This window comes from Microtus pennsylvanicus, chromosome 4 (assembly GCF_037038515.1).
Source record: "Microtus pennsylvanicus isolate mMicPen1 chromosome 4, mMicPen1.hap1, whole genome shotgun sequence".
In the NCBI taxonomy this organism is placed as follows: domain Eukaryota; kingdom Metazoa; phylum Chordata; class Mammalia; order Rodentia; family Cricetidae; genus Microtus; species Microtus pennsylvanicus.
This window is the reverse complement of record NC_134582.1, coordinates 121,938,098-121,959,896: the sequence shown is the minus strand read 5'-3', so window position 1 is coordinate 121,959,896 and position 21,799 is coordinate 121,938,098. Positions and strand designations below refer to the sequence as shown.

General features: G+C 43.2%; 1 protein-coding gene and 1 pseudogene across 2 annotated transcripts in view; both read right to left on the bottom strand.

Annotated features, from left to right (window-relative positions):
* Positions 1-2,659: 2,659 nt before the first annotated feature.
* The window catches only part of Fbh1 (F-box DNA helicase 1), a 39,994-nt gene continuing 20,854 nt past the window's right edge, over positions 2,660-21,799 (bottom strand). For both annotated transcript variants that reach the window (XM_075970315.1, XM_075970316.1), the window contains exons 7-21: positions 20,374-20,466; positions 19,811-19,905; positions 18,052-18,220; positions 17,245-17,467; positions 16,277-16,364; positions 16,105-16,191; positions 15,305-15,441; positions 13,140-13,239; positions 12,924-13,045; positions 11,370-11,445; positions 10,443-10,640; positions 9,816-9,941; positions 7,301-7,407; positions 3,728-3,859; positions 2,660-3,098 (exon numbers count right to left, since the gene is read on the bottom strand). In XM_075970315.1, the coding sequence (XP_075826430.1) occupies positions 2,928-3,098; positions 3,728-3,859; positions 7,301-7,407; positions 9,816-9,941; positions 10,443-10,640; positions 11,370-11,445; positions 12,924-13,045; positions 13,140-13,239; positions 15,305-15,441; positions 16,105-16,191; positions 16,277-16,364; positions 17,245-17,467; positions 18,052-18,220; positions 19,811-19,905; positions 20,374-20,466 (1,924 nt within the window). In that variant the 3' untranslated portion in view covers positions 2,660-2,927. The remainder of the gene's footprint in view (positions 3,099-3,727; positions 3,860-7,300; positions 7,408-9,815; positions 9,942-10,442; positions 10,641-11,369; positions 11,446-12,923; positions 13,046-13,139; positions 13,240-15,304; positions 15,442-16,104; positions 16,192-16,276; positions 16,365-17,244; positions 17,468-18,051; positions 18,221-19,810; positions 19,906-20,373; positions 20,467-21,799) is intronic.
* On the bottom strand, positions 8,801-9,558 carry LOC142848558 (peptidyl-prolyl cis-trans isomerase NIMA-interacting 4 pseudogene; annotated as a pseudogene).

Here is a 21,799-nt window from a genome sequence, read left to right as displayed (position 1 = left end):
TCTTCTGTGACTGTTCAGGCAGCAAGATGTCTCTTAATTCTAGAGCTTTGGAAGTTGCTTACCATGAACTTCCTATTTACTTTGATAATATATCCTTCTGGAGTCTTTGATGAAGTTGAAGAATAGATAGTTATAATTATAGTTTTCCTTAGTTATGATAAAAGATAAAGAAGATATAAATATTGTAACTGTAATTCTTTCTTGATATCTGTTTTGTTATATGTAATTTTACTATGTTAAAGTTAAAACCTTCCTTTTTTTATTTAAACAGAAAACGGGAGATGATATGGAATTCCCCTTTGTATGCCGTGAATACGATTGGTTCATTAATAAAGAAAACTGGCTTGAACTAATAGGGCAAAAGAATAGAGGCAGGCAAGGAAAACTAAACTGAATGCTGCGAGAAAGGAGGTGGAGTCAGAGAGAAGCCATGTAGCCCTGCCGGAGACAGACGCCAGAACTTTAGCCAGTAAGCCAGTCACACGGCAATACACAGATTAATAGAAATGGGTTAACTAATATGTAAGAGTTAGTGAATAAGAAGCTAGAGCTAATGAACCAAGCAGTGATTTAATTAATATAGTTTCTATGTGATTATTCCAGGGCTGAGCAGCTGGGAACCAACAAATGGCCTCCTCCAACAGTAAGGGTGTTTATATAAACAATTTCTTTGCTAGCTTTGGAATACTATGGTCCCACTGTCATAGTTTCAGAAGACATTTAGGTTTTGGGCTCAGATAAATTTTTTCCTTTTTAGGAACCTGTGACCTGTCTCTGTTGTCCTGGAAATCTCACTATACACTCAGTTCTTTACATTGTGCACTCAAGAATTCCTGACACAACATACTCACAAATTTGCATATGGTAGGCTATTTGACACTATAACAATGGTTCTCAACCCGTGGGTTGTGAACCCTTTCACGGGGGTCACATATCAGATATTCTGCATTACAACAGTATCAAAATTAGTTATGAAGTAGCAATGAAATAATTTTATAGTGTGGGGGGTCACCACAATATGAGCGACAGTATTAAAGGGTCGCGGCACTAGGAAGACTGAAAACCACGGTTATGGAAACTAACATCCTCAATTCAGAGTTATTTTCATTTTTGACAGGGTTTCCTGTATCTCAGGCAGGTCTTGAATTCACTGATGGAGTGGTGGATGATCTTGAACTTCCGATTCTTCTGTCTCATCTCTGGAGTGCTGGGGTTGCAAGTGTGCATCAGCATTCCTGGTGCTGGGGACAAAAGCCCAGGCTTGGTTCATATTCAAGGCAAGCACTCTACAACTGAGCTACATTCTCAGGTCTAATTTCCTTTTTTAATTTCATAGCTTGTTTTCTATACTTCCTAAAAATCCCTTTCAAATTTGGTTTCCTGTTTTTTTAAATTTTTTTATTTACTTATTCTTTTTTTAAAATATTTATTTATTTATTTATTATGTATACAATATTCTGTGTGTATGTCTGCAGGCCAGAAGAGGGCACAAGACTTCATTACAGATGGTTGTGAGCTACCATGTGGTTGCCGGGAATTGAACTCAGGACCTTTGGAAGAACAGGCAATGCTCTTAACCACTGAGCCATCACTACTATCCTTTATTCTTCTAGTATTAAAGATACACAGACATTCTCTTTTCCCTACACAGACCCTCCAGGCTGACCCGTTTTGGCATTCAGTGTTCAGGGAGGTGCTCTTTGGTTCATGGCTCACAGGCATTGAAGCCCAGCGTGACCATTGGCACCTGGGTGGGGTTTTGTGCCTCCAGGTTTGTTCACTGGGTGATATGGCTGGTCTGCTTTCTACACTTTAACGTCCCTGTCCCCACTGAAGGTGGATGGACTCTGTAGAGAAGGAAACCATCAGTGTTCCCCCATGCGGTTATCTATTTTCTTTGCTATTATAGTCTGACGGGGAAAATCTTTCAGTCATCATTTTAGTATAGCTTTGGGGAGAAAACAAAGCAAACACATGTAATTCATCAAACCTCCAGAAGTTCCTCACGCACACTCTGGCCTACTGCAGTTTAGCTCCTAGCATGAAAAGCTACAGAGAAACCCTGTCTCAAAAAACAAAATAACAACAACAACAACAAAAGAATCTAAATTACACCTGAAATGACCCAAGATCTGATGCCAGAAGACCTCGGACACTGCTTGGCCTGACTTGAGGCTACCGTGGTAAATTCTGGGTGATGCCACATGTTTTTACCCACCATCCATTAGCATCAGAAAGCTGCTAACCGGCAAAATTCTCAAATACTAAGAATGATGTACATCGACAAGACACAGGCTTCATTTTTGCTGGTGGTTTCTGTAAGAACTGACGCTTTATCATGAGCCCCTCCACACCCATCTCTCCCTTATCGACTCCCTAGTCTCTCCACAGTGACTGCTGACCTTACGTTTCCTACAAGTGTGTTTGATCTCCAGCTGTGCCAGCCGGAAACTGGGGACGTCTACTACTGTCACCTTGTGCATGTCTTCTGAACATAATGCCACTTTCTTGTTTATCCCAAATGACAAAGACCCAGTACGGCTTACTCATGTGTCACTCCTCATCATGAAAACCATATGAACAGTGACAAGATACTGAAAGAGATAACGGGAAACAGACAGTAGGAAAAAGCTTAGAAATGACAATACTGAAGCTAGACTTCACGGTGGCATGCCAATGGGCAACGCCTATTTAATTGAAACCTTGTAATAAAAGTTTAAATACATAAAATGATTTTTTTTTATCAAAAGGACTTTCCCCACTCCCTGAACTGATGCATATAGAGGACAGGCAAGTGGGAACTGGCTATCTGTAAGGAATGGAGAAATGGCAGGTCCAACTCTAGTTGGTATCTTCTTCCTCAAAAATGCTCTGTGATTGAGCAGGAATGCAGTCCAGCATGGCTCCTTCAGTATGTGGAGTCAGCCTCAGAAGACAAGGAAGAGCAGGGCCTCGTGCCTGGGTAGTACTATGTCTTCCACGGTGCGTTCCATGGCGCGCACCTGCTCTGGGGAGGCTGTCAGGAAAGCCAAAGGCCCAATCCGCTGCTCCGCGCACGAGTGGCAGAGGTAGCCACCCTTGTTTTCCTTCCTGTTGCTCTATAGGGACAGATAAGGAAAAATGGTAAGGGGACCATCTAAGGACAAGAATTTTCCACCAAAAAGTACAGAATCACTGTCCCGGCTGCCACCATTCTAATGCACTATGGCTGTGACGTCCTCACTCCTGTGGACACCCAGAGATAATCCCAACACAGCATTTTCATCTAGATTCAACTCTATCAAAGCCCTTTAGAGGATCAGCCACACGTATCCAGTAAAGAGACAGAGAATAGGTCTAGCGCTGCTGCTGAGTGCTGGAATGCAGGATTAACATGTTCGACCCCATGGGTTCAATCTCTAGCACCAAAGAATTAAGAAAGTGACAAAGAACCAAGAAAAACTCAACCAGGCTCTCCAGGTAAATAGCTCTCCCCTGGAGTGTCTGGCCACAGCTGTACCTCCCAGACTGAAAGGCCTAGCACACCCAGACAGTGTCATTCAACTTGATTATCCCATCTCTGACATAAAGGCAGCCCTCACATCTGCCAGGCATCCATATCAAAGCTCTTAGAAAAGCATTACATAGATTTCTCTATTACCCCCCTCACCCAGAACCTAGACAGGTACCAAGCCCACAGGCAATTAGATGGGTGTGAGTGAATTAACCCGACAGCCAGTGAACGCACATAGGTGATGGGCAGTTTCTTCATGGTGAGGATGGTGTCCACGGGGATGGTGTTGCTGCACTGCCCCACACAGCAGTGGACCACTCCTGTTTTCAAGACGTTACTTGTCAGCTCTGCTTGCAAGAAATACTCCTGCAAAGGAGAAAGGCAGAAGAGATGCATGGCAGTACTGCTACCTTCTACTTGAAAACTCCAACAGCCAAGGACCTGCTTCACGCTTCAGACAGCCAGAAGCAGAGAGTCACTGTCTTGTTTTCTCATTTTCTAATGTTCCTAACTCCAGGGCTATTGCCAAGAAGGAACACTCAAGACAGTCCAATTGGTTCTTTTGGTAAAATTGTTAGATTTTTAAAAAACAGATGGATAAACCTAAATGTATCATTTAAATGACGTTTCAGGACTATTTATGGATTCAAAGTCCCTATCCCCAATTGCAAACAGTTATTAAACAGTTATTATTGTTGTCATCATCATCATCATTACTTTGAGAGTCCTGCTATACAGTCCAGAGTAGGCCTAAACTCTCAATCCTCCTGCCTCTGCCTTCCAAGGACTGAAACTGCAGGCACACTTACACTTGAGCCAGAGAATTACTGCATGAATTACAATCCAGGGAAGCTGAGACTCAGACCTGTGAGAAGCAGCGTCCCCAGTGGACACAGCTCAGTGACAGCACTTTCCTACTGAGTGCAGGGCTGGTTCAACCCACAGTACCACAGTCCAAACCGACCACACAGCCCTGCATAACTGACTCCCAGCTGCTCACTGTCCAGCAGGGAAGGCTCTTGCAAAATTTTGTTGTTATTTTTAAATTTTTTAGTTTTTCAAGACAAGGTTTCTCTGTGTGGCCATGGCTGTCCTGGAACTCTCTCTGTAGAGCAGGTTGGACTCAAACTCATGGAGATCTACCTGCCTCTGCCTCCCAAGTAGTGGGCCATGAGGCCCGGCTTCTTGTAGCCTTTTTTTTTTTTAAATCTGCATCCATTTCACATTGTCTTATAAAGCAAACACCACAGCACACTCTGGTATTAGTGCCTGGCACACAGCGAATAAGCACCCAAACAGAACTTTAAAGACCTCAACTATAGGGACCACTGGGTCAGGGCCCTTCACCTCAGCTCCTGAGGACTCTATACAATATGGACACTTTAGCAGGGTGCACGTATTTGCTGACTACTAAAGTATAACTTCACATTTGCTGGACAACAACTAGCTACTTACTGAATTTTTCACTATCTATATGACCCCTGTTTTGATTCATTTGGTAGCTATAGGAGCCCACATGTGACTTGGTTTCCATCTGGAATCAATCTTAAAACTTATTTGAGTTAAAGCTAGCCTGCTCTGCTTGCTCCAGTATCCTTGAGGACTGTGAAAAAGTTTTAATTAAGCCCAAGACAAAGAACATTTTGCCCACAAAAAAAAAAAACAAAAAGAACCCATTATCTATTAAGATGCAGGCTAGTAAATGCCAACCTTAGGCACATTGAGATAAAAATTAAAACTGCTTATGATTAGCAAGCACATAATAGACAGAAAACTGCTTACTCAAGGACAGAAGCAGTCTTGTGGTTAGACACTAACTGTCTATGCTGTGCTTTGTTCTGCTTTTATAGATAAGCAGGCTCTAAAATAATCTTGGGGCTGGTGACCTCCCAGATCTATCTTGTGTTTTCTGTCTCATTTTCAGGCTCCAACATGTAGCTGATTTCAAACTCCATAGGAAGACTACCTCAGAGGCTTCAAGGAAAATGCTAATGGGGAATAGAAGGTAAAAGTCTAAATAAAATGCAAGCTAATTGGTCCTGTGCCAGAGGGCTTTTGCATACCTGTTCTGCTGTTTCAGACAGGGTCTCACTATGCTCTCCAGGCTGATGCCAAGCATCCTCCTACTTCAGTTTTCTGAGCAGAGGAACTGCGGACAAACATTACTGCATCCAGCATAAAACTTTGTTGTGATGTCATATAAAAGATTTACTTGCGAAGGCTCTCCTTTTAAGATCTGACACTATCTTTCCCCAAACACATGAAAAGAATTCCTTTTCATTATTGTCCACCTCTTAATCTAGATGCAGAGTATGCACATAGGGATTTACCTTATGCACCAATGTAATTCTAGTCCTTAGAAGATGACTGACACATACGGGAGACACAGACACTATTCAACAATGAGTATCAAGGTCTTTCTCTCACTACTTAAGAACTCTAGGACATGGAATGTCCCTCACTAGAATCTAGTAACCGTCTCATCTAGTTTGAGCCTCTGCAGAATCAGACAACTATGTTGTCTCCTTGAGAAAAGACATGGTACAGGTACAGGTAAATGGCCTTTCTGTACAGTCTTACACTGTGCGATAGGTAAGTGTCCCAGTTAGTCTTATGCTAATTGGATACAATCTAGAGTCATTTTAAAAGACAGAACCTCAATTGAGAACATGCCTCTCCTAGGTGGGCTTTTGGTGCATTTTCTTCATTGATAATTGATGTGCAAAGGCACAGTTCGTTATGGGTGATGCCACCCCTGGGCAGAGTTCTGGATGCTATAAGCAGGAAGCCAGGAAGCAGCACTCCTCCATGGCCTCTGCATCAGCTCCTGCCTCCATGCTCCTGTCCTGACTTCCCTCCATGATGGACTGTACTGTGGGAGTAGGGGCTAAAATAAACAAACCTGTTCCACCCCAAATTGATTTTGGTCATGGTGTTTTATCACAGCAATCGAAAATCTGACTGAGACACTAAAGAAAGAAGCACTTCCATCAGTTTTTACATTTATGGTTTAGATTTTGGACTTAAGCAAATTTGGTTGCTTCAGGGAAAGAAGCACATTAGTGGCTGTTAATGCAAACTCAAGGCTGGTAAGACTAAACTGTTTACATCTATGCCTGTGAAAAAGCAGGACAGAAAGTGATAAGGCACGGATGGAGAGCAAGTCGTTTGTGGAGGGCGAAGGTTGAGAGCTGCAATAGAAGACTAAATATAAGTGAGCTCATTTTCTTGCATCTCCTCAGAAGAATTGGCCCAGATACCTAGAGACTCATGTCCCCTAGAAGCAGGTGCCATTTCTTTCTTTTTTTTTAAAAAAAACATATTTATTTATTATGTATACAATATTCTGTCTGTGTGTCTGCCTGCAGGCCAGGAGACGGCATTACAGATGGTTGTGAGCCACCATGTGGTTGCCGGGAATTGAACTCAGGACCTTTGGAAGAGCAGGCAATGCTCTAAAACTCTGAACCATCTCTCCAGCCCCAGCAGGTGCCATTTCAAAAGGAGCAGGCGGTGTGTGTGTGGGGGGGGGGGGGTTTACAAAACATGAATTTGCCAATTTTCCCCCAGGAAAGGTGAATTGGCTGAACAAATGCAGAATTAAGAAATATATAAAAAACCACTGATATTTTAAACAGACCTGTGCAGTCTGGCATGAATGCACTTGCTCATTTCATTGGTTAGAATACTACTGCTCTAGTGACCTTGTCTCTGTGCACTTATGAGGTTACCCTGCACCCTCATCTTAAGGCTCAGGCTGATCCCGCAAACAGTAGGAAAGTAACTCCAATTACCCACTTCCCTTACCCCAGCCAGAGTCAGAATGTTCTCCAGTGATTTGGTCATTATGAGGCGCTTCTTGGCACGAGTGACAGCAACATACAGCAAATTCCATTCATCCTCAGAAAATGACTCTAAGAAAGGAGAACAAACAATTCAAAAGCCTACCTGCAAAAACTCATTTTCTCATCTAAATGCTTGGAACTTCTCACTGATGCCTTACAAGCCTCTCAACATTTGCTAGTTATATATACACAAAATTTTCCTACAAATCCCACATGAAAACAAACAAAAACCTCAATAACTAATTACACAAAGTACTTATTTCTTTTTAGTCTTGCTACACAGTAAATCTTAGAACAAACTACTCAACATCTGCAATGAACCCACTGGATACTAATATGTACAATGGACCCAGCAGATACTAATGTGTGCAATGGACCCAGCGGATACTAATGTGTGCAATGGACCCAGCGGATACTAATGTGTGCAATGGACCCAGCGGATACTAATGTGTACAATGGACCCAGTGGATACTAATGTGTGCAATGGACCCAGCGGATACTAATGTGTGCAATGGACCCAGCAGATACTAATGTGTGCAATGGACCCAGAGGATACTAATGTGTGCAATGGACCCAGCAGATACTAATGTGTGCAATGGACCCAGCGGATACTAATGTGTACAATGGACCCAGCAGATACTAATGTGTGCAAAGGACTCAGTGGATACTAATGTGTGCAATGGACCCAGCAGATACTAATGTGTGCAATGGACCCAGCGGATACTAATGTGTGCAATGGACCCAGCAGATACTAATGTGTGCAATGGACTCAGTGGATACTAATGCGTGCAATGGACTCAGTGGATACTAATGTGTGCAATGGACCCAGCGGATACTAATGTGTGCAATGGACCCAGCAGATACTAATGTGTGCAATGGACTCAGTGGATACTAATGTATTTTGCCCCACTGTTTTTTGGTCAGTGAGGCAGGCAGTGAGACTGTGGTGTACAGAGGATACCTCATTCACAAATGAGCCTACCACTAATTAAGGGGCAGATATGAACCAAGGCCTGTGCTCCTCCCAGTTTCCTATAGTGTCTATCTGGATTAGTCCACTCTAATCTGGAACTGCCTCACATCATCACAAGGAAGATGACACACTTCTTTCTCTTTTTTTCTTTTTTTAAATTGCTGTTATTGAGCTATATATTTTTCTCTGCTACCCTCCTTCCTCTCCCTCCCCTTCTACCTTCTCCCATAATTTCCCACACTTCCAATTAGGAGATCTTGCCTTTTTCTGCTTCCCATGTAATTAGATCGATATATGGCTGTCTTAGGGTCCTCTTTGTTGTCTAGGTTCTCTGAAACTGTGAATTGCAGGCTGTTTTTTCTTTGCTTTATGAAGATAACACATTTCTAAGCCCGCCTCACATCTATCATCTTGCAGGCTCAATACCTAGCAGTCTACAAATAGACTGGCAGCCAGTGAATCATACACACAATCTGAATGGATGGGCTATGCAATGTGTAAGTCATATCTTAATGGAAGAGGTGTCCAAAAAAAGTATTAAGTATTAAAAGAACTTATTTGGTTTGGAAACTTCAAATGCTTTAATTCTGAGATTTTTTTTTCAGTCTCTCATGTGATTTTATTTTCTCTCTTCAACAATAATAATATGATATCCAGATTCTGTTTTAACTGGTGGGTCTGTAAACACAGGCTTAATCATCCCACTTATAGGTGAGGCAAATGCTGCTTCTTGAAATGGTCTTACCATGGACCCTCTGTTCATCCAACCCAGGTCACCCCCTTGCCTGGCTTTATCTTTTCTGTATTGTGTGGTCACGTCTCTGAACTCATTCCAGACTTTAACTTTCCCATGGCTTCCACGATTCGGTCATGTTTTTCACGTAGAATGTGTCTGACCTTCACTGCACCGCCACCACCTTTAAGGCCTTGAGCCTTCTTATTAATGCTGTTACTCCCAGAGGCTGCACCTCCTCTCCTCTCCTTTCCAGAACCACTTTTCTTTCCCCTGAAGCACCATCTCCTAAGCTTTTATTCTGAGATTTAAAGTCAAAACAAAAGCACTAATGGGCAGACTTCAACAATGATCCTGGAGAACCCCTGATGAAGCGGCAATGGACAGACAGGCGGGGGATGGGATCCAGCACCGGAACCTGCAGGGCTCTCTTTTCAACCTCTAGCACTACAAATAATGTTTCTCTTGCTGAGTAAGCATACTGATGTTTGGGAATTGCATGAGGCTGGGACATATCATTTGTGTCTGATGATGCAAAGCCCAAAGCTGATGGGGCGTTCTGTTCACAGGGACATCATGATAATATCCTATCAGCCACCTGAGAAAGACCCCATGGAAGCCTGGCTTCCCTAAAACCACAGAATCAGAAGTGTAGGCCTAGGTGTGACTAGAACAGGAGGCTATCCTATCCCATCCAAACCAAAGGAGTCAACTCCAGCTACAAAACAGGAGCACCCCAAGAGCTCCTGTGCCCCGACCCAGTGTCCTTACCAACTCTGAAGTGAGGAAGCTGGGCAAGATTATGCCTGGCACAAGGCACTTTCACGAAATCATCCAAAACATGCACAGTGTCAAACTCTAAGCCTTTGGCCTTGTGCACAGTGCCCAGAATGTACTCTAGAACAGAAATGTAGCAAGTTAGATGGGGGCGCCACCGGGAAAGAAACAAAGCATCCTTGCAGGTGTGCTCCTGCATGGGAAAAGGGAGCAGGTAGAAATAAGGGCAAGAAAGTAAAATAACCAGTCACAGGAATACCTCAAAGGAGCCCATCCAAGAGGCCAGAGAGACTCTGACCATGTCCCACACTCACTTTAGACACAGAGGGACAGGGCCCAGAAGGCAGTTTTGCAGCTTACCCAAAGTTACACATGGCAGAGCTAGGTCTAGAAAATCCTATTCCAGTGGATTGAAAGTGGAACAGAAATAAAGAAATCCTGTGGGGAAACAGCCGCTCTGCTTCCGTATTTCTTTAGTATTTAACATGGTGCTAGGATCCACACCAGGCCCTGTCCCCTCTTTCTTAATGAGCACAGTCACTGGTAGCCACAAACGCGGAGGTACTTCAAGAGACCATCCGCTCCTCCTCTTGAAGGGAAGGTAACAGCTGCTTTCCTTACCTGCAAAGTCCAGATCTTCTATGTGGCATCTCTCTATCCTTTCTACTAGTTCCGGAATCCTGATATTGTATTTTTCAACTACCGCGATCTTCGCTTCCAGCTCCTTGTCCTCAGCAGCAGTAACGTACCTCTTGAAGCCACTAAAGCCTTCTTTGTGCACCCATCTTCTGATGAACCTGTCCTTAATGATAAGGTTGCCTAAGGAAGAGACATACCCAGGTGAAAATGAGAGAGACTGTCCAACATAGCAGAGCACAACCGTGGACGGGCTTAGAGCTGGGAGACTCAGGGCAGCAGTCCTGACTGGGTTACTAACTCACTGTGTCCCTGAGCAAGTCAGTACAGTGGCCTCGAAGTCTCCAACTTAAGCATTACAAGATGCTCAAGAACCTCATCTACTTCACAGAGATTTGAAATAGTATAATCAAGGAGAAAAAGTACCCCAGAAACACTAGGGGTTTTAATCTGCGGTCCAGAGAAGAAATGGTGTATAGCTGCCCAGCTGGCAGAAGAATGCAGGAGAAGGTGGCTTAGAGCACCAACGCTGGCAATTACTGAGACTACTGAGAAGGATCTGGAAAAACCTGCCAGTAGTTCTAAAAACAGGTCCCAGATATCCCCCCTCTAGGGAGAAGAGCCAACTAGTTCCTCAGAGGAAGAACAAGAATCCTGCCTCTGGGCAGTGATGGTGCATGCCTTCAATCCAGCACTTGGGAGGCAGAGACAGACGGATCTCTGCGAGTCTGAGACCAGCCTGGTCTCCAGAGCAAGTTCCAGGACAGGCTCCAAATCTACAGTGAAACCCTGTCTCAAAAAAAAAAAATCAAAACAAAAGCAAACAAAAAGAACCCTGACTCAGGACCAGCCCCCCTTCCCAACCCCAGCTGATGGCTGGTTTCCACACTCTGAAGCCAGGCCTGTACTCACGTTTCCTCCGTTCTTCCTCTGGCTGAAGAAGGGTCCAAATGTCAATGATTCTGTCCAATCCAAATGATTTAATTCCCTGAAAAATTTTCAGTGGAATTTTTGTTTTGTTTTGCCTTTTTTAATCAAAACAAAACAAATCCAGAGATGGAATTTTGAAAGGAGATGGTTTCTTAGAAACAGATCACAAATATTGCTAAAGCACACACACAGGAAACAGAAAGCACTGAGCTACTGCCTCAAAATCTACCTACGCTTTAGAAAGGAAAGCCCCAGCCACACACTGCTTTGTCTTGGATAAGAAGGCACGCTCAGTTGCCTTCCATAGATACGGCAGTGGCGGAACACGGACACAAATGATAACTAAGCACAGCTGGCAGGCAACACGCTCACCACGGTTTCTCACGGTGAACAACTAGAGGGTGTCTCCTGGTCCAGTTATCCTGTAATCCAGAACCAGCTCTTGGTGGAAAGGCCCTGACTGTGCCATGGGTTTGGCCCTTTTCTATCCTAGAAGTGCCTGACGGGTACTGTCTGTGACTCCAGCATCCGTATGGAACCAGACCTAGCACAGGAGACAGCCGTGACAAGGACTCCACCTCTAACAAGTTCTCGTCCTTTGGTGACGGTCACAACTGTAACACTTGGCAGTGTACACTTCCACCAAGTGTATGATTAAGCACCATAACACATGTCACAGGTACAAGTGAATGTAGAAGAGGGAGAACAAGACACTTCATATCTAATGATATTCCAAAATTACTATCTTCTTTCAATAATGAAAATGATTATAAGTACTAGATGAAATATTAGAGATAGCAATACAATGATCAAATAAACTGTTGATATGTTGAGTGAAAATAACAGTTCTTTTATGTATACCATTAACAGTAATTATGTAAAAATATGCATTTATAAGGACAAAGACAAAAATAATCAGCAAAAATGAGACTTCTAGGAAATACTAGAGTTAAATGTGATTTTCCCTTTTGGTGCCAAAATTTCTATATAATATTTATGTTAAACAAAAGAAAGAAATATTTTATGATTTAATATTTTACTGACTGCCCAACATATCCATAAATGCCCTTTATTCATATAACTTCCACAAACACATCTCTGCCCGAGAAATAGGCAAACGGCACTGCTGCGTCTTTGGGTGGAGAATGAGGTACACAGTGATGATGACTTGCCCCCAGCCACACAAGTTAGTGACAGAACCAGAGTGAGAGCCCAGGTGCTCCTTCTTTCTACCTTCTTTCAGGGAACCGGGTGCTACCCGATGTCATCAGCTTAACTGTGCTTCTACTAATGTCAACATGCAGTCAAACCAGGAGCCAAGAGCCTTCCATCACAGTCAAATGTAAGAAGAGCGCTCATTCACTCCCTGGGGCTGACTCCACAGGACGGCTTCACTAGCACGGAGTGTCCAGTCATAGTGAGGCCCAGGGAGAATCTAAAATTCAAAGGCTTTTCTGCACAAGATCCTAAGGACACTAGTGCTTTCCTGGGTCTGACCTGTTTCTATGCATGAAGCAGTCAACAATTTACTCTTACCCCAATCAAATGTATCCTTGAAGGTGACTCTCCTTCTGTGACCCGGACAGCCTCATCAAACACATTGGCATTGGTCCTGGACAGCAGAGCCACCTGTCCCTTTATGTCACCTCTGATGCCACCTGAAGGAGAAAGTGCAGACTCCATGCAAATCAACATGTAGAACACAACCAATCCGGTTAAAAACAAACCAAGATAAAAACCAGAAAGCCTTACTCTGATGGTTCCCTCCAACCAGGGTCTTTTTCCTGACTCTCTTGCAGACATCCAAGATGGTAGCTCCCACATAAGCTATTTCCACACCAAATCTAAAACTCTGTTGTAAAAGAATACAGCAAATGCAGTTAGCAACCTGCTCAGAGACGTGAGCTCTCGTCTGTCACTGCCAAGGCCTGACTCACCCTACACGGGAAGGACATGGAACTTCACTAAGTAAAATCATTTAGACACAAAAAGGAGTCCAATGATTGAAAAATTACTGATTCTATAAACAACAGCACTTTCTCCTTTTAAAGATTTATCATTTTTAATTAGGTGTATGTTTGGGTTAACTCAATGTTGTCCACACACATCAAAGGCAAAAGATCCTTCTAGAGCTGGGGGTATGGGTGGTTGTCTAACATGGGTACAAGGAACTGAACTGGGGTTCTCTGCAAGAGCACTAAGCACTATTAACCTGTGAGCCATCTTTCCAGCCCCAATAATGCCACTTTCCACCCTGAGACCCTGAAGTGATCCATCACCCAGTGTCCCACACACACAATCAACACCCCTTTTCTTACCACTGTCTTCAGCTTCACTCGGCTCAAACTTCTCGGCTCACCTATTTGACCCTTACTTCAGATCTCACACTCACACAGTTCTGTGCCCTCTGACAGAGTAATCTTTCCTAAACACTTTAACTGAGCTCTTCTCTTGCTTTGAAAAGAGAAGCATAAGACATACAGAGAGAGAAATGCGCCCCTCCCAGGATCCTCCACTCTCTGGACAGCCTATCTCTACAACTGTCCACCAACTGTAAACTTCTTCCAAGCAAATCTCCCCTCGCCCTTTCTCAAGTCTCATCTTGTGGAGTTTAAATTACACAAAGGTGAAGAGAGGGCAGAGGTTTTTGCCCTTGGCTCTAAGACCTTTTTCAACATCAACTTATTGACTGTTACGTGGGCATTTTTAGGATTGGGATATAGAACACTCATAGAGAGCTTTCTTGACAAGCACAGGCCTTGGTTTCAACCCCCAATACCATAAAGAAAAAGAAAAGAAAAAAAACTCAATTAGGTGTGGTGGTGTATGACCATAATCCCTAGAACTCAAGAGGCTGAGGCTGGAGGACAGTGAGTGAGGTCAAGGCCAGTTTGAGCTAGATGTACAGTGAGTTCTTCTCTGAAAAAACAAAAGCCAACATGAGCAATCTCCCTATGTCTTGGCCCACGCTGTTCCTACCACCCTTTTACCTTTCTAAATAGGTTCCTATCCTTCAACACTCGGCCCAAGACCCTATTTTCTGACCACATCTTCTGGAAAGATTCCAGCATTCCCAAACTTCACTGCCTTTCCCCCACGCATCCATAATAAAATAAAGTAAGGCACACTTTGGCGAATAGTAATCATGTTGTCTATTTCATGAACTATGTCTATATCTACATCATGAATTATGTCATATAATTGCAACCAATAAGAGCAAAACACAACTTTAAACAGGACTTTCTTGCTATAAAACTATTCAGAGCAAATCATGATCAAATTATTTGTAAAATAGACATTCATACATGACTCAAAACAAAACAAAAAACTCCCAGCCTTATGCTATCCTGTAATGGAAGAGGAAAAAAAAAGAATCTCTTTTGCATAACTTCAGATAATTTATACAGATGCTCCAACACTCACTCCTGTGTGAGCCATTGCAGTGGAGGAACCTGAGTGCATCTAAGTTAGCATCAATAGTCACATCCCATGTTGATAATATATACCCTTGAAACCATGAGAGAGATGGCATTTCAACCCTGTGATTCTTCCAAAACTATAACCCTTGTCAAACTTTGAAAAAAGGCACCTGAGAAGTTTCAGCACACAGTCATACTAAAACTACTTGGTTAGTACAGAAAACTATCAATGTCATCAGAATCAAGGTTAAGTCTGATAAGATATCATTTCAAAGAAAACTAGAAGCAGGCATGACTGTCCATAATGTACAATTCTAAAACAGCAAACACTAAAGAAATATGATGAACCATGGACTTTGGCTTTAACAATAAACTGGTTTGTTATTTGTGGAAAATAAAATATCTCTTCCACAGTGCTGGTACATTCAAAAAACTAAGAGGGAAAGCAGACTGCTTGCTTATATGTGCTAGGGCCTGAGGACAAGTACAAGCTCTTACCTGTGTTAGATAAAAGACGTGGGTGTGGGGGACTGTGAACAGAGCGTTCACTGCACCTCGGAAGGTATAGATCTGTTGGTGGGGGTCCCCCACAAAGATCTTCCCACATGGCTGAGACAGAACTATGTTCATGATAGCTGTAACCAGCAAGGGGAAAAGTGAGAAATCTGAAGGGCAACAATCCACATAGCACAAAGAAGCCATATTTAAGAAAGAAAACAAACCAAAACTAAACCAGCCCAAGACAAACAACAAAACTTTCTTTCCCTACAGGGCAGGCATTCTATAAAAGGGCTCGATTTAATCTTGGGCATAGTATCTGGCAATAGGAATGTAGATTATTTTTAGTCCTGGGTGAATTGATTATAAGAAAATATACAGACAAATGTAATTTTCTATTCTAAAATTATCATACCTCCAAATTACCTAGAAAGTCAATTTTTTAATACTGTCTATTTTCTTCTAGTCGTGCAACACAAAATTTCACTCTAAATCAACTACCTTTTCTCACTCAGCATGAGGCTAGGTCCCTATATGCTGAGGATGTAGTCACTCAGCATCTTAGGAGCAACTTCAGTAAAACATATAGAGGAAGACAAATCTACTTCAGGTGTGGGGAACAGACAACCATGAAAATCGTAAGTCTAATTTCTGAAAGACTAAGAATCATTTGCTCCTCTTCTTTAATACAAATAAGAACAACAACTTATTCCATGTATGGGTCCTCTTACATAATCATGATGCTCTTTCTAGGTATTTGAGACACATATGTCCTACTGATGTCCTGAATAGTTTATCACCTGGGGTACAGTCCTGGGCCTCATCCACAAAGATGGCGTCAAAAGAGGCAAGCAAAGGCTTGCTCAGCTGCCAGAGTTTCAAATAGCCTAGAAGAGAGTGGGAACCAAGAGTCACAAGTCATAAGCAAAGCAGCTCCATCTAATAGACAGCCATGCTAGGAAAGCTGCCTACCATCATGTGTCATTTGGTATGCCTCTTCTTTGCATTCCCCCAGCTTCCGCATGTTGTCCCAAAGTCGGCTTGCTTCATGGACACCATTCTAAAAAGTAAGTGACACAGGAACCCAAAGTTTAAGACCCTGGAAGAGACAGTACCCTGAATCATACTTCTGCTTCCACACAGTGCAGTGGGAGCAAAGATAGCACCCCAGAACATAGTAGGGCCCACCCTTTCAGGGCCCCAAAGAGTCTTAACACTGAGATAACAAGTGTTTAGAAGGGTACAAACAGGTGCCACAGCAGAGCAAAGATCAAAGACCTCAACAGCTGATGAACCAAAGAGCCAACTGTTTTTGTAGACTCACTATTTGACAATTAATTTTTAAAAATCCACTAGGGAACAGCTTTTTTACAAGCAAAATGTGTGTAGAGCCATAACAAACGAAAGGAAAGAAGGAAAGGAAAGGAAAGGAAAGGAAAGGAAAGGAAAGGAAAGGAAAGGAAAGGAAAGGAAAGGAAAGGAAAAAGAAAAGGAGATTCCCAATGACTGAATAAGAGCTGAGCTCTTACAAACTATGACAAGTCCTTCTGCATCTGTTCTTACCTAGTATACGGGACATGGGGAAAACCGTGGCAGGTAATAAAAAACACTTTTCTGTGATCCTAGCATTAGGGAAGCTGACGCAGGAGAATCTTGAGTTTGATTTTAGCCTGGGTCACAGAGACCCTTCACGCTCCCGAAAACAAAGACAGTCAAAAACCCAGTAGGACTACTATGACAGCTAAGGGGATGCCTGTGAGCGCTCCCTACAGGAGAAGACAACGCGTGGTTCCCAGCTGTCATGACAGGCATTCGTTTCGCCTGTCAATTTTCAACTTTTAGAAGTGGTTCTGAGAAAATGACCAAGACATTTTTCAACTTTTAGAAGTGGTTCTGAGAAAATGACCACGTTCCTCATTCTGAACACACCGGAGACTCACCAGTTTCTCACTCTGCTCAACCATGACTCTCTGTCCTTGGCTATTCTTGCACCATATGGGCACGTGATCGATAGTCAGCTCTTCATCAGCTGACGCAAAGAAGTTTTCTAAAGTCTTACACACTAACTTGGCCCTTATGAATCCACCTTTCCCTTCAGCAAGGACGGAGTTAACCATGAAGGGCGTTAACTTGAAGAGATTCAACTTCTTCTTCAGCTGGTACCTGTAACACATACCACAGTGAATGGCATTGACCTTCACAGGCACTGTGTGTTTACCGTATCCCCAGTTCTCATCACCAACAAGGCAATTCTAGGTATCAGACACAGGAGAGGTTTTAGGAACCACAAAACCACATCTGAACAGCTTGCCCTAAACTTTCATGAACTTGCAAATGACAACCAGATAGCTGTACAAACCAGCTCACAGCAGATGCTACTATGTGGTTCGTGCTCCAAATAGTCCCTCCCCTACCCAATAAGATACCTACAGTTCCTTAAGCCTTTGTGTCCACAAAGCCTCAGGCATATGAGGGTTTCCCCATTCGCCCTCCCCAGAAGCATCTGAAACTCTTCAGAATTTGTGACATATTGAACTTCAATGCCACAATTCCAGGGAAACACAAACTCCTTCTCAGTGAGATAGCTATTTGTAAACAAATTATTTTAAAGTGTAAAAGTATGATTGTCCAAGCTCTTTTTGTCTCGTGTGTACACGGAGAGAAGAGCATGACACTTCCTCAGTGCTGTAGAGAATGATGACAGTGACCAACACATGAGAACCGGCGCCAGCACTGGTGACACTCACTTTCGCCCCACGTGACTGTACGCCATGGAGTGGAACGTTTTGCAGATGACATTGCTGGGGAAGACAAGCTCCGCCTGCTTTGCGATGCTCTTGTTGAATGTGACGTACAGAAACCTGCTCTGAGACCACTTCTCAGCATACTTGACCAGGGTAGAAGTTTTCCCAGTGCCTGTTGAAGCCAAAGGAAAGAATGTGACCCTCTGACAAGGAAAATCATGCACCAGGATCCCCACTCAGGTGTTTCTCAGGCTTATCCATCCTCTGATTTAATACTGGCATCGATATTGATAAAAAGTGGTGCTGTGAATGGAGCAGGCGCCCTCCCTCATAGAAGGTTAAAGTGGCGGGGACCTTGGCTCTGGCCAAGCAGGAAAGGGAAAGCCACTGACCTCACTGACTTATTATTTGAGTCTGTGAAGACATGGGTCCCCAGAAGCAAGGACTCAGTAACAGCTGGCTGTTGCCGCACTCGGAGTCATCCATGTCATCCATGAACGTACACAGGGAGACAAGGACCCTCTGATTCTCTCTGCTGCACCCGTTCTACCTGTCTACCATTCATCCAATTATCCACCTAATCAATCCACATTTCATTTAACAAATATTTACTGAATACTTATTACATGGTCACCTATGGGCCAAACACAGAGACATAATAAAAAAGACAATAATCTAGTTAGAAACAAACACCAACACAGGGTGAAACCAGATAACAAAATGAGACTATAAAGCTAGCACAGGGTAGGAAAGAGAAGAGTGAGAACTAGAAACAAAACTGGTCTCACCTCTAAGGTAAGACTGGGAACACGACTCCTCCTTCCCAGACTAAAAAGGCTGCTCTGAAGATGCTCTTGAACTGAGCAGACATATTACAGAATAATGCATGTGCTGGCTACTTTTACTGTATGGTAATCAGGTACGATCAATTAGCAAAACAGTAACATTGAGTTCAGTAATCAGATGTTCAGGATTCAAAAAGGTTTTCACCAGGAAGAGACAGAAATGATAAGAGTGAACACAGCATGATAGAAAAAAAAGAGAGAGAAATGGGGTTGGGGGAAGAGAGGGAAAGAAGGCGTCCTGGAGAGGTAGATCCCACTGATTCTGGCTCTGCTACTTGCTTATTTAAACTAAATTAAGTCTCTCTGAACTTCAATGTCTTCATAAAATAACGCTATCAAACCAATCTCACAGAATGCTGCTGGGACCAGCACCATGGCAGGCCACTGCAGGTGTTTAATAAATGTGGCCAGCAGGATATCAAAGTAGAAAAGAGCAGGAAGGATTACAGATAGCAAAAACTGTGAGCCAAAGTTCAGACAAGACTCTCCAGGTATTTCAGGAGACTCTAACTAAGATAAGATGACAAGAGACAATATATTTAGGAAAGCAGACTGAAGCAAGAAAGGCCCTTGAAGACATCCCCCTGTAAGACCAGGAGGCTCCTGCACCCTGTTAAGCAGATTAATATGACCTGCCTCTCCAGAAGGAATTGCTGACTGAGAACACAGGTGAGGGACTCACCCTACCTCACTGACAGACTTCACAGAACAACGCCTAGGAACTATCGATCCAAGCAGGAATCCAATGTAAATATTCTAAACAGAGAAAACCAGTCCTTCTTGGCTGGCTGCTTTGGGGATTAACTAAAGTAATTCAATAAAAAAGGTGCTCCAGAAGGTGGTGGAAAGGGGATACAGCGATTAGCAGGCAGAAGCAACCACACGAACCTCCAGGCACCTGACAGGAGCTCCCTTACCTGCAAATGCCATAATTTTTACCACCTGGAGAGGCTCCATCTTATGGTTCAGAATCAGCTGTTGTTCATGTGTTAGTTGGATAGATGTTTTCTTGCTATAATCATTACAGAAGAGAAATTAGAAAAACAGAAAGGAATTAAAAAGCCCAAGGGATGGACAGTCCAAAAACCAAACAAGCAAACTGGATACACAACAGTAGACCCCCAATATGTCTCCCCTGGTGGGGGTGGGCTGAATGTTCTGAAACTAGAATAAAATGCTACTGTACAGCTCCATAAATCCACTAGAAACCAGCGAACTCCCAATGGGTGAAATTTACACAATGCAAATCATGCCTCAATAAAGTGATCAAGACAAAACGCCTCTTGTCCGCACACAGGAAAAGCCAAGGAAGGAAGTAAAGCAGAATTGTGGTTCGTGTCTGCAATCCTAGCGCTCAGGAGGCTGAGGCAGGAGGAGTGTGGAGTTTTGGAGTTCAAGACCAGCCTGGGCTGCACACTGAGACTTTGTCTCAAAAAGGAACAGAAGACCAAGCACACACCTGCATATAATGCATACATACCCTGGCCAGACAGATGGCTCCTCTTTAACTTTGGTGGCCTGAGTACAGGAATTCTCCTGAAGGTACAGGCAATAGAAGATGTTGTAGTGAATCCTAATGGGGGAAAAAGCAGATTTAGAGATTTCCAAATTTAAGTCATAATCTATCTCATTTTTTCTTGTATGTATTTCAACTCCTTACCATTTCCAAAAAGAATATTCCTATTACATTTCATTTTTTTAAAAATGGAAAGAAAAGACTGCAGTCTCTGCAGCTTACAAAAGCACTTCTGGGAATCCCAGCTCTGAGAATCAGGCACTGTGTCTTCTCTGTGTAGCATCACACTAAGGAGACCAGGACAAGCTCTTGAGGAAACAAGAGTACTATCCATGATCTTAAAAGATAAGCAGTCAACAGAGCAGGCATCCACTAGAATGCAGGCATAAACAGCACTTCCAGCAACGTGAACCCTGCTTAAGCAACCCAACCTCACTGCCAAACTTGGTCATCTTTCTGAACCTCAGTTGCTCTTCTGCCTGGTGACATTGGCTTAGAAGCATGAGTAACATTCCCCTTTAAAAGTTTCTAAGGAAAGGTGCTTCATGGATAGTAAGACAAGAACACCAAAGACAAGATGTCAGAACAGCTAAAGGGGACCAAAGATGACAAAACTAAGTCAATAGATGAACGAGACATAATAAACTCAGGTTACCAACAGCAGCTCCAAACCCTCTCATGTCCCCACATTCAGCTCCTGGAACACTAATTCCCCAGTCAAGTGCTCCACTCCGCTCCAGAGTGAGGGGAGCTGATCTCAGAGCATCACTCTTTTTGATGGAAGGTATGTTTAATAACATTTTGTAGGCTGGACATACAACCAGATCAACATACCAGACTACTATGGTCTAAACTGTGCCCCCTGAAATTCAAAAGCTGAAGCCCTAATACCAAAAGTGACTACTGGAAGAAAGGAAGGAAAGAGAGAATTAAGATTCAGTGCAGAGACAAAGCTATGGCTGTGGGCCACTACAACTATCATTTTTATCAGAAGAGACACAATGTCAGTGCTCTGTCTCCCCTGCCCCCAACTCTCTCTTGCTGGGATACAGAGAAGACGTAGGAACCCAATCTTCCCACTTTGTTCTTAGATCTCCAGCCTCCAAAAGGGCAGGAAAGCAAATGTCTGTGGCTTAAGTAACCTGGTCTATGGGACTATTACAGTGTCCACATACACACAGAATATAAGTGTACACTGTAAGTATACATTTGCTTAAGAGGACACTGGTCTTCATCTGATCATTTGTCTTGGTGGACTCTTACAGAACTTCTTGCTCCAGGCCTCAATGCCATGGAGTGGGCTAACAAACTGAACATAACTTGGGACTAAAGTGACAGGGCACTGCTGGAGAACAATCTGCACTATCTTACCAGGACGACAGGAAACTGC